This window comes from Hylobates moloch, unplaced genomic scaffold (assembly GCF_009828535.3).
Source record: "Hylobates moloch isolate HMO894 unplaced genomic scaffold, HMol_V3 SCAFFOLD_5, whole genome shotgun sequence".
Taxonomy (NCBI): Eukaryota; Metazoa; Chordata; class Mammalia; order Primates; family Hylobatidae; genus Hylobates; species Hylobates moloch.
In genome coordinates, this window is record NW_026652280.1 from 134,536,709 (window position 1) to 134,549,976 (window position 13,268).

At 37.8% G+C, this 13,268-nt stretch overlaps 1 protein-coding gene across 13 annotated transcripts in view; it reads right to left on the minus strand.

Annotated features, from left to right (window-relative positions):
* Window positions 1-6,206: 6,206 nt before the first annotated feature.
* The window catches only part of BRDT (bromodomain testis associated), a 70,448-nt gene continuing 63,386 nt past the window's right edge, over window positions 6,207-13,268 (minus strand). For all 13 annotated transcript variants that reach the window (XM_058439866.1, XM_058439865.1, XM_058439860.1 and 10 more), the window contains one exon: window positions 6,207-6,422. In XM_058439866.1, coding sequence (XP_058295849.1) covers window positions 6,354-6,422 — 69 coding nt within the window. In that variant the 3' untranslated portion in view covers window positions 6,207-6,353. The remainder of the gene's footprint in view (window positions 6,423-13,268) is intronic.

The window sequence follows — 13,268 nt, forward strand, 5'->3', positions numbered from 1 at the left end:
CAATCAAAATTCTAATTTTAGTTCACTCAACTTTTGCAACTTAGAGTGATTATAAATTTCTCATAGAGTGACAGTGAAGCAATTCAGAGGCTCAGTAGTAAATGGCCATGGTTAAGCAATTCAGAGGTAGCATAACTGACAATTCATTTGGGGAAAAAAGAAAGCTGGCTCTCTACCTCATACCATACGTAAAAATATCTTTAATACATCTGAACTTTTAGTGTAAAAATTAATTATACCTGGATTTTAAGTGCAAAAGATATAAGAATGTTTTATTTAGCATCTTGATGTGAGAATACATTCCTAAGCAAGGCATAATATATCAGACACAATAAAGGAAAAGTTTGACTATACAAAATTTAAAATTTTGATGAAAAAAAAAAAGACAAGCTTTGAGGGACAAACAACAGATTAAAAACCAGAGTACAAATTGGTAAGAAAAAGATATCCCAAAAGAATGAGTACGCAAGTCACATGGCAAACAAATATAAGACAATCAACTCCACCTGTAGTCTGGGAAATGCAAATTAAAGAAACCTGTTCATTCAGATTAACAAAAAATACAGGCATAACAGCTCACACCTGTAATCTCAACACTCTGGGAGGCCAAGGCAGGGGGATCACTTGAGGCCAGGAGTTTGAGACCAGCCTGGCCAACATAGTGAGACTCCATCTCTACAACAAACCAACAAACAAACAATTAGCTGGGTGCAGTGGCACACACCTGTAGTCCCAGCTACTCAGGAGCCTGAGGTAGGAGGATCACTTGAGCCCAGGAGTTTGAGATGGTAGTGAGCTATGATCGTGTGACTGCACTGAAGCCTGAGCAACAGGGAAAGACCCTGTCTCAAAAAAGACAAAAACACAAAAACAAAAAAAAAGACAATAATATCCAATGCTGGTGAAGATAATGGGAAAGTGGTATTTTCAAACTTACAAGGGTGTGAATTGCTTTAACACTTATTGAATTCAAAATCTATTAATATTAAAACTACTCCCTTTGACTATTACCTTCTGACCCAGCAATCCCATTTTAGGAGCTCCACCCTTTGGAAATAGAAGTATAATTATATAAATTATGTGATTGCTCATGGTGGGAAAAGGCTGTAATCAACTGAATGAACAGGGACTTATTTCAATTATAATATAGCTATACTAATGAATGCTGTACAGCCTTTAAAAATGAATTAGTGTATATCCTGATGACTTAATGCTCAAGATGCATTAAATCAGTTGCCAAGTAACATATATAGATGATCATAATTTTGTAAAAACAAGTCCCTCAAACCTTCTATATGTTCATATTTGAATGGGCATAAATAAGACAGAATAATATATAAGATTTCACCTCTCCTTTGGGAGACTGAGGCGGGTAGATCATGAGGTCAAGAGATCGAAACCATCCTGGCCAACATGGTGAAACCCTGTCTCTACTAAAAATACAAAAATTAGCTGGGCGTAGTGGCATGCGCCTGTAATCCCAGTTACTTGGGAGGCTGAGGCAGGAGAATCGCTTGAACCTGGGAGGTGGAAGTTGCAGTGAGCCGAGATTACACCACTGCACTCCAGCCTGACGACAGAGCAAGACTCTGTCTCAAAAAAAAAAAAAAGATTTCACCTCTCAGTATCTGAGTGGACAGAAACTTTAATACCTCTAAATTTTATCTTTGAATCATATCTAAAAACTTTATAATTTAAAAATTATAAAATTCATAATTGATATAGTATTCATGTATAAATGACTTATAACAATTTTTGGACTGGCAAACTGGTTTTGACTATTGGCTTCTACTTAATTGTGTACAAATTAATAAATTAATGAATGATATATATAGATAGTATTTCTACATAAAGTATTAACATCCAGAATATACAAAGAATTATAAAGAAACAAGAATTCCCATATAGAGTAACTATACTAAAAACCACTGAATTTCACACTTTAAAGGGTTTTATTTTAGTAATTTTTAAAAAATTACTATAAAGAGGTCAGGCGTGGTGGCTCACACGTGTAATCCCAGCACTTTGGGAGGCCAAGGCGGGTGGATCACGATGTCAGGAGATTGAGATGATCCTGGCTAACATGGTGAAACCCCATCTCTACTAAAAACACAAAAAGAAATTAGCCAGGTGTGGTGGCTGGCGCCTGTAGTCCCAGCTACTTGGGAGGCTGAGGCAGGAGAATGGTGTGAACCCAGGAGGTGGAGCTTGCAGTGAGCCGAGATCCTGCCACTGCACTCCAGCCTGGGTGACAGAGTGAGACTCCACCTCAGAAAAAAAAAAAAAAAGAAAAAAAAATTAAATTACTATAAACAAAAAAAGAATGGGCCAAGGATGTGAGGAGCCAACTTAGAGAAGAAAACCCAGGTTTTCTTCTAATTGAATTGTACTTACAGAAAAACCAGTGTATAAGCTAATAATTATTTATAGGAGGAAACACTGATGGTAGAAACCAAAATTGGTAGAATGCCCTTAGGAAGGTAAAAAGTAAGAGATTCCCCTTAAACGAGAGCACAGACAATTCATCCTTTGTAACAGAGGAGATAGCAGAGCGTCTGAATAGTGATGCTTGTAGATGTGGTTTTGGAAGTCTGTGGAAGGTCTCTCAGATTGCTTCTTTTCTCAGTCCAAGAGAAGCAGAGAAGCAAGAAATAGGTAGCATAGACTGATAGTGGGGTAGTGTTGATTAGCGGTCTGAGTAGAATGGAGATATAAAATAGTTGACTCCCTAGGGAAAGTAAATGAACCATGGAAACAGTAAGACTTCTAGGCAGCATTAAAGTTAATTTGAATTTATGCTCACAAATTTAAAGTGAGACTGGTTATCATGGTCACATATCTTTCTCTAACCACACTCAGTTTCCTGAGTGCAAAGTAGGTGTTCATATTTAATAAGGATTTGAGCTTTGCCAAGCGAATACAACAAAGAAAGGAACAATGGAGTTGACAGGGCATGCAAAGGAGTGATTATTAATAACGTACTACAGGCTAGGTGCAGTAGCTCATGCCTGTAATCCCAGCACTTTAGGAGGCTAAGGAGGGCAAATCACTTGAGGTCAGAAGTTCGAGACAAACCTGGCCAACATGGTGAAACCCCGTTTCTACTAAAAATGCAAAAAAATTAGCTGGGCGTGGTGGCACGTGCCTATAATCCCAGCTACTACTCAGGAGGCTGAGGCAAGAGGATTGCTTGAGCCCAGGAGGTGGAGGTTGCAGTGAGCCGATATCATGCCATTGCACTCCAGCCTGTGCAAGAGTGAGATGCTGTCTCAAATAAATAAATAAAAAGATAAATAATGTCCTAAAAACTCGGGATAAGCACAGAAGTGACGGCACGAAAGGAGAGGTGCTGCGAAAGCACTAGGATTAATGGATTGCAGGTCTTCATGAGGTCTAAGGATTGTTGGCGTCAAGGGCCTATAAGGAGTATGCTAGAAAAAAGATAGGAGAAAGTAGTGAGAGAACAGGATGCTTGAAACTGAGACTAAGGGTTTTTGTTATCGGTAATGACAAAGGAGTGAGTGGCTGAGGCTGATCTTGCTACTCAAGATCATTAGCAGAGAGGTCAAATGACTGAGAAGTATCATTTGGAGAGTGACTGTAAGGTAGAGACTAAAATCTCTGAGAACAAGAAAGAGTGAACCAGGAATGGTAAATGACAATGGGTGGTATAGTCTGATGATCATGAAAAATTTTAAGACGGAAGTTTTTAGGGAGGTGAGAAAGAGAATGGTCTACAAGCAGCACTACAAAGATAAGAAAAACCACAAAAAACAAGCACCAAATGAGAGGCTGCAGGAGACAGCCAGAGTTCTGTGAGAGCAGGGGGATCTCAAACTTCAGTGTGTATGAAAATGACCTAGAGGGTTAGTTCAACTATAGATTGCTGGACCCCACACACAGAGTTTCTGATTTAATAAGTCTTAAGTCTGAGAATTTGCATTTCTAAAAAGTTCCCAGGCATTGCTGTGTGGTCCAGGGACTACACATTCAGAACAACTCAGAACAAAAGAAAGAAAAAAGCAAAAGGATTGACTATGTAGAGAACATCATTGATGACTTATCACGGATTCTAGAAAACACAATAAAAAAAGGTTCTAGGAGTTGGAGCAGGTATGAGATGGGGCCAGAAACGGAGTCTTCACAAAATCAGGCTTTAGTTGAAGACAGTTATATGCATGATGTTAAGAGAAGCCAATCTTTTACTAAAAATAATGTATAATATAGGAAGCATTGGTTATAAACCAATAGTATTGACTTTTATTTGCTAAACTGACTTTAACCCACTAAAAGTTTGTTGAGTATCTGCAATGTGCCAGGCCCCTTATAGCCTAAGAAGAGGTTAAGTGCCAAGTCAGTTAAACAGAATAACCAAACATAGCTCTCTATAATCTTTTATATTATGTAAATAAAATTATATATATATATATAATCATAGGACAATCTGTACTGTTTAGCACAAACTGATTTCTTAATTAAAATAGGTATAGTTGGATAAGAATACACTATCACTTTATTTATTTATTTGTTTAGACAGGGTCTCATTCTCATTGCCCAGGCTGGAGTGCAGTGGCATGATCTTGGCTCACTGCAGTCTTGACCTCCCAGGCTCAAGAGACCCACCCCCCTCCGCCCACCAACTGCCAGTAGCTGGGACTACAGGTGTGTGCCACCATGCCCCGCTAATTTTTGTATTATTTTTGTAGAGACAGAGTCTCAACATGTTGCCCAGGCTGGTCTTGAATTCCTGAGCTCAAGCAATCTGCCTGTCTCAGTCTCCCAAAGTGCTGGGATTACAGGCATGAGCCACCCTGTCACGTTAATTCTGGCTGTGTCATGAAGGTCACATCACCATTTAGTTACTACTTAATCATGTTTTTTAAATGCCTGATAATTTAAAGATATGTCAAAAATTTATCATATTAATTATAAAAATAAGCGAAGTCAGGATAACTTTTTCTCTTTCTCTATAATAAACATACACTTTGAATTTTTGCTTTAGATGGTATCAGAACATTGCCTGAATCATGTTACACGTCAGAGTTCAAAATTTTAAAATACATTAAGCTGATACACGATTTACACATAATTGCAACTTGAAAATAACAAAAGAGAAATATTTTACAGAATATTTAAATAAGTCTTATTGTAGTTAAAATATTTTAAACATTCATTGCTATCACATATGCATATTAAGAAATGTCTCATAAGTTTATATAGAAACTTACATACATAATATTCACTATTAAATATTACAAATAAATAGTTATTTTGACTCAAATTCAACATCCTTCAAACCATCAGCAATATTTCTTATTATTATTTTTTTTCTTTTTTTGAGACAAGGTCTCACTCTGTTCCTCAGGCTGGAGTGAAGTGGCACAAACACAGCTCACTGTAGCCTTCACCTCTTGGGCTCAAATGATCCTCCTGCTTCAGCCCTCCATGTAGCTGGGACTATTGGCGTGCGCCACCATGCCTAATTTTTTTTTTTTTTTGTAGAGGCAGGGGTCTCACTCTATCACCCGGGCTGAAGTGCAGTGGTGCGATTTCAGCTCACTGCAACCTCTGCCTCCTGGGCTCAAGTGATCTTCCCACCTCAGCTTACCAAGTAGCTGGGACCACAAGTGCGCACCACCACACACAGCTGAGTTTTTGTATTTTTAGTAGAGACAAGGTTTCACCATGTTTCCCAGGCCCAAACTCCTGAGCTCAAGAAATCTGCCCACCTTGGTCTCCCAAAGTGCCGGGATTACAGGTGTGAGCCACCACAACTGGCAGTTCCAGCCATATTTCTTTAAAACTACATTTCAATATAAATTTTTAATATAGAACCAGCTGAGAATCTTACGAAATCTGACATTCAGTGAAACCAAGTATTATTTGTTAGAATCTAAATATTTTTGAAGGCAGACAAATATTTGTTTTAAAAGTTAAAAACTCAACAGGAACTATGTTTTTTATACACTTTCATATATTCTTCATTATTTTTCACTTATTGAATTAGAAAAGTCATACTCTTCATTTTTAAACAAGCAGGAATTATCTCTTGGATTTTCATTGCTTAGCACAGGGCCTATAATATATAGACAATTATTTATAGAATGAATGAATATCTGGGAATTTGTCCAATTTTTAGGGATCCAAAATTATTAAATTTCCTTTCAACTATGTCATTTAAAAAATAAGCATATAGCTATTAAAAATGTAAGTGAAAACTGTTTAATCATTTTAGAGCAGACAAAATACAATATAAGATTGGTATCTTGTTATCTGAAAGCAATCATTTTACCATATGCATTTTGATCTTTTACCATTCATTTTAAGTTGATGGTTAATTTAAAAACTGAGTTTTAATCAAAGTTGTTTTCGAACATTGTCATAATGTCACTTTGAAGGGTCATATCAATGGTACCCGCCATCTGTAGAAAAAGCAGAAAATTTTAATATTACTTTAAAAATGTATGTCTTTACTACAACTATACAATAATGATTATGCAACATTTGGCAACAGATCATACAAAAGAAAACCATTCAATAATTTTTTAATTTTTATTTTCTCAGGTTGAACAATAAATTTGTACATAATTATTTCTGTTCAAATACTACCTGATTTGTTAATATATTCTTCATGTAATAAATAAAAAACAAAACCTACAAGAACACTAAGAATAAGTTTGACCCCTCCCTACAAGTAAAAGAGAAAGTTCAATGTTGACAGAGTGGGTATGAATAAGAATATGAACGCTGAGGGCCCACTGTCTTACTTCTAAACCCAACATAATGCCAGACACACAAAATTACTTTCTGAATGAACCAATATCTTCGTTATGTGAGATAACTATAATATGTAATGCTAAAACTATGGGCTTTCCTTGATTCTGCCACTTACTAACTGTGTAACCTAGTAAGTCTATTCTACGTATAGGCATTTATGAAGAATCAGATTACATGTAACATTCAGCAAAATGCCATATTAATCACTAAAAAGCTGTTTAAAAAATAAGCCAAAGTAGAGAAAAAGCTAATTAAGACAAAGGAAACAAATGTCAATTATATTCTGAAGACTTTTCTAACTGCCCTTATAGATAGATATTCTTTAGAATCTGAGATGACACCAAATATTAAAGTTCACAAAATTATTTTTAAAAAATAAGTCAATAAACAGCAACAGACCAGAGTGGTAGGTAAAAGCACCAATTTGCAATCAGTTGGTTGGCTTCTTGAATGGGAATTAGCATTCTCATTAGAATATATGTGGGAAAAGATTTGGAATTGTGATTTACCTACTGAAAGTATTTGAAAGGTATGTCTGACTCTTACAAACCATATAAATTTCTTTAAATCTGCCTTACAGACAAAAGAATACTTCTTAAATCTTAATTCAGACTTTTTAAAAATTTTTTATCTTTATCTTTTTTTTTTTTTTTGGAAACATTGTGTTGTTTTGTCACCCAGGCGGAGTGCAGTGGCGTGATCTCAGCTCACTGCAACCTCTGCCTCCTGGGTTCAAGTGATTCTCTTTCCTCAGCCTCCTGAGGAGCTGGGATTACAGATGTGCACCGCTATGCCCAGGTTATTTTTGCATTTTTAGTAGAGACAGAATTTTGCCACATTGGCCAGGCTGGCATCGAACTCCTGACCTCAAGTGATCCACCTGCCTCAGCCTCCCAGAGTGCTGGGATTACAAGGCGCAAGCTGCTGCAACTGGCATAAACTACATTCTTTTTTTTTTTCTTGTGACAGAGTCTCAATCTGTTGCCCAGGCTGGAGTGCAGTGGCATGACCTCAGCTCACTGCAACCTCTGCCTCACAGGTTCAGATGATTCTCATGTCTTAGCCTCCCAAGTAGCTGGGCTACAGGTGCGTACCACCAAGCCCAACAAATTCTTGTAGTTTTAGTAGAGACAGGGTTTCACTATGTTGGCCAGGCTGCTCTCGAACTCCTGACCTCAAGTGATCCACCTGCCTTGGCCTCCCAAAGTGTTGGGATTACAGGCATAAGCCACCGCACCCGGCCCCAGACTACATTCTTAACACCCAGTTTCTAGGATGCCAAATGTCTAGCACAGATTGTTCCTTTAAGTTCTATTCTAAGCCTCCAATATAGGCATTGGATACATTATCCTAGTTTAAATATCATGTGATACTGCTATAAGTATCCAGACATACTGCAAAATTTGTAGAATATGTAATGAAACCTGTTTTTATTTAAAGTTTGTGTGTATTGGCTTATTTTAGATTTTCTTACTTCATGACTAAAATCTGTGCATGTGGAACAATTATTGATAGAGAACTAGTATTCTCTGTACCAATTAACCTTAGATACCATGATTTTTTTTTTTTTTTAGATGGAGTTTCGCTCTTGTTGCCCAGGCTGGAGTGCAGTGGCGTGATCTCAGCTCACTGTAACCTCTACCTCCCGATTCAAATGATTCTTCTGCCTCAGCCTCCTAAGTAGCTGGGATTACAGGTGCGCCACCATGGCTGGCTAATTTTTGTATTTTTAGTAGAGATGGGGTTTCACCATGTTGGCCAGGCTGGTCTCGAACTCCTAACTTCCAGTGATCCACCTGCCTTGGCCTCCCAAAGTGTTAAGATTATAGGCGTGAGCCACTGCACCCGGCCAATACCATGATTTTTAATACTAATGCTCCCCATAGCTGACACCGTAAGCTGGCTATTCCTTACTGTGTGGTCCTAAATACACTCTTCAACTATTCAAATTTAAGATCAAAAGTTTGGTCAAGGGAACTGGCATGAGGTGAACTTTTGGGAACTCTGCTAAGTGTCAAGTTATTATTGCTTTATATAGTATGGTTCTCTCGACTGGCAGCAAGAGGCTGGGCTGTCAAAAATGATAGCAAATAGATGCAAGGTCAGGTTGTTAGTTATCAAGCTGCTAGACGTAACATCATTAGTCAACTTTCAGTGGGTTCCTAGTCTAGTCATGGTCCAGAAAAGTGCTTAGGATATTGGGAAATGTATCAGGTTACCTAGTTGTGTTGTTGGGCCGCAACTAGGGTGCAGTGAAATCACTTGGGGGTGACTTAAGTCAGGCCCGTGTGAGTGCCAACAGGAAACATTTTTACATCACTACAGAAAGACTTTAGGTCGGATGAGTGTGGTGGCTCACGCCTGTAATGCCAGCACTTTGGGAGGCCGAGGTGGGCAGACCATGAGGTCAGGAGATCGAGACTTTCCTGGCTAACATGGTGAAACCTCGTCTCTACTAAAAATAGAAAAAATTAGCCGGGCGTGGTGGCGGGCGCCTGTAGTCCCAGCTACTCGGGAGGCTGAGGCAGAAGAATGGCATGAACCCAGGAGGCGGAGTTTGCAGTGAACTGAGATCACACCACTGCACTCCAGCCTGGGCGACAGAGCGAGACTCTGTCTCAAAAAAAAGACTTTAGGTCAACTACTAATGAAATTTAACAATGAGTTCCTAAAAACCTCCAAAAAGACAATACCAAAAAGTTTCTATTTAAAATTGAGTTCATTAAAATTAAAGTTTAAAATTCAGTTCCTTAGTTGCATTAGCTACATTTCCCGTGCTCAACAGCCCTATGTGGCTATTTGCTAGTATGTTTGAATGGATAAAGCATATTTCTATCATTGTAGAAAGTTCCATTAAGATCACACTGCTCTAAAGTAAACTTCACCGTATGTTAAATGTACAGCACTATTAAATGCAATTTGTTCCTACCTTAGTATTATAAAATATGTGGCTGATAAAACTTTTGTTATTCCCTGGAAAATTAATTTGTACTTTAACCAATACTATAGCTAAAGCCAATGGCTCTTCTCGTCTCAAACTAACGTTCTTATATGTCCTATGAATTTACATGTTTTTCCTAGGATTACAAAAATATCTAGTTCTATGTGACTGAGATTGCTGGGAAAAAAAAAAAATCTAGCACCCAACAAGGTAACATTCACGACACCTGGTGTTTGTGATTATTAGTTATGCAAAGAAGCAGAAAAACACTATTCACAAAGAAGAGACTAACCAATCAATTGAAACTGACCCAGAACTGACATACATATTGGAATTAGCAGAGAAGCACATTAAAACAGTTATTTTAACTGTATTCCACTTTTTCAAAAGTTTAATAGAGATAAAAAAAAACCACACACATTTTTAATAAACCCAAATCTCACATCTACAATGTCTGGGATGAAAATTAATACACTGGGGATTAACAGAAGATTAGACACTGAAGAAAAGACTGGTGAATTTATCCAAAATGAAATTCAAAAGGAAAAAAGAATTTTAAAAAATTAAAAGAGCAGCCCAGGTGCAGGTGGCTCATGCCTGTAATCCTAACACTTGGGGAGGCAGAGGCAGGCAGATCCCTTAAGGACAGGAGTTTGAGACTAGCCCTGGCCAGCATGGTGAAACTCTGTCTCTACTAAAAAAATAAAAACAAAAACAAAATTAGCTGGGCATGGTAGCATGTGCCTGTAGTCCCAGCTACTCAAGAGGCTGCACCATGAGAATCACTTGAACCTGGGAGGAGGCAGAGGTTGCAGTGAGCCAAGATCACACCACTGCACTGCAGCCTGAGCAACAGAGTGAGATTCAGTCTCAAAAAAAAAAAAAAAAAGAAAGAAAGAAATTAAAATTAAAAGAGCATTAGTGAGCTACGGGGCAACTTTAAATGGTCTAATACATAAATAATTGGAGTCCTCACAAGGGAGTGAGAGGGGATATTATTTGAATAAATAATGGCCAAAATTTTCCCAAGCTTGATGAAAACACGCATCTCGAATAAGCTCAACAAATCACAAGAAACATGAAGAAAACAATTGCTGAAACCCAGTGATCAATACAAATGTTAAAGGCAAGTAAAGGAAAAACATACTATATACAGAAGACCAAAGATAGTAGTATTGGATTTCTCAGTGGAAACAATGGAATCAATGAGACAGTGAACAAGTACCTTTAAAGTGCTAAAAGAAAAAACATTAAAGCTCCAGAGTTCTAAATTCAGCAAAAGTATCTTTCAAAATTGAAGGCAGGGCCAGGCGCAGTGGCTCACACTTGTAATTCTAGCACTCTGGGAGGCAGAGGCAGGCAGACTGCTTCAGCTCAGGAGTTCGAGACTACCCTGGGCCACACAGTGAGACTTTGTCTCTACAAAAAATAAAAATAAAAAAAAATAAAAAATAAAAAAATTAGCCGGGTGTGGTGGCGCATGCCTGTGGTCCCAGCTACTGGGGGGTTGGGGTAGGAGGATCGCTTGAGCCTGGGAGGTCAAGCCTGCAGTGAGCCATGATCATGCCGCTGCACTCCAGCCTGGGCAACAGGGTGAGACTGTGTCAAAAAAAAAAAAAAAAAAAAAAAAAAGAAAATAAAAAAAGTGGCAAGTTGAAAAACCTGCAAACAAATGTTTATGGCAGCTTTATTCTTAATTGCCATAAGTTGGAGGCAACCAAGATGTCCTTTAATAGGTAAGTAATAACTAAACTGTGGTATATTCATATAATGTGCTAAAAAGAAATGACCTATTGTGATAGCCAAGACATGAAATCAACCTAAATGTCCATCAATGGCAGAATAGAGGAAATGTTATATATATATAAAGGAATACTATTCAGTCTTTAAAAAGAAAACCCCATCATTTGCAACAACATAGATGAACCCAGAGGGCATTATATTAAGTGAAATAAGCCAGGCACAGAAAGACAAATACTGCATTATCTCACTTATCTGTGGGATCTTAAAAAGTAGAACCCATAGAAGCAGAGAATGAAATGGTAGTTTATTAGGATATGGGGAGAGGTTGGGGATAGAGATAGGAAATATTATTCAAGGAATACAAACTTTCAGTTAGACGGTAGGAATTCCAAGAGATTTAATGTACAACATGGAGACTATAGTTAAAAACAATGTATTATATACTAAAAAATTACTAAAGAATAGATTTCAAGTGTTCTCACCACAAAAGGTGAGGTGATACATGTTAGTTTGATGTAGCCATTCCACAATGTACACATATTTCAAAACATAATTGTATACCATAAATATATATAATTTGTCTGTCAATTAAGATAATTAATTTTTTAAAATTCAGCTATCAAGCCATAGAAAGAGAGGAACCTTAAATGCACATTGCTAAGTGAAAGACAACAATCTGAAAAGGCTGCATAGGGCATGATCCCAACTATATGACATTCTGGACAAGATAAACCTGTGGAGACAGTAAAAAGATCAGTGGTTGCCAGGATTGTGAGGAGGGATGAATAGGTGGGCCACAGGAAACTTTCAGGGCAAGAAAACTATTCTGTAAGGAACTATAATGGCTGATGTATATCATTATACATTTGTCAAAATCCATAAAAACTACAGCATGAAGAATGAATCCTAGTGTAAACTATAGACTTTACTTGATTATACTAAGGCTGACAATGACGTGTTGACATTGATGGTTGGGGAGGGCATATATATAGAGGGGTATGGCACGTAGGAACTCTGTATTTTCAGCTCGGTTTTGCTACGAATGTAAGACTGTTCTACAAAATAAAGTCTATGAATGGAAAAAAAAGGCCAAATAAAGGCATTTTCAGATGCACAAAAGTGGAAAGAACTATTGCCAGCAGACTCACACTATGAGAAATGTTCAAAGGAAGTCCTTTATGCAAAAGGAAAATCCACCATTTGGATATCTGGATCTAAACAAAGGAATGGGCCGGACACGGTGGCTCATGCCTATAATCCCAGCACTTTGGGAGGCCGAGGTGGGTGGATCACCTGAGGTCAGGAGTTCGAGACTAGCCTGGCCAACATGGCGAAACCTTGGCTCTACTAAAAATACAAAAATTTGCCAGGCATGGTGCTGGATGCCTGGAATCCCAGCTACTTGGGAGGCTGAGGCAGGAGAATCACTTGAACCAGGGAGGTGGAGGTTGCAGTGAGCCGAGATTGCACCATTACATTCCAGGCTGGGTGACAAGAGTGAAACTCCATCTCAAAAATAAATGAATGAATGAATAAATAAATAAATAAAATAAACAAAGGAATGAAAAGCACAGGAAGTGGTAACTGCATATATAAATATAAGATTCTTTCCTTATTTAAAACAATTTAAGAGATATTATCAGTATTTAAGCAATAGCATAAGGCTGATGGGGAGGAATGGAAGCAATTATTGTAAAGCTCTTACACTAAACATGAGGTGGTATAACATAAATTGAAAGCAGACTGCGATTAAGTTAAAGCTGTACATTGTAAACCGTAAGCAACCAGTAAAATAGGAAAACAAAGA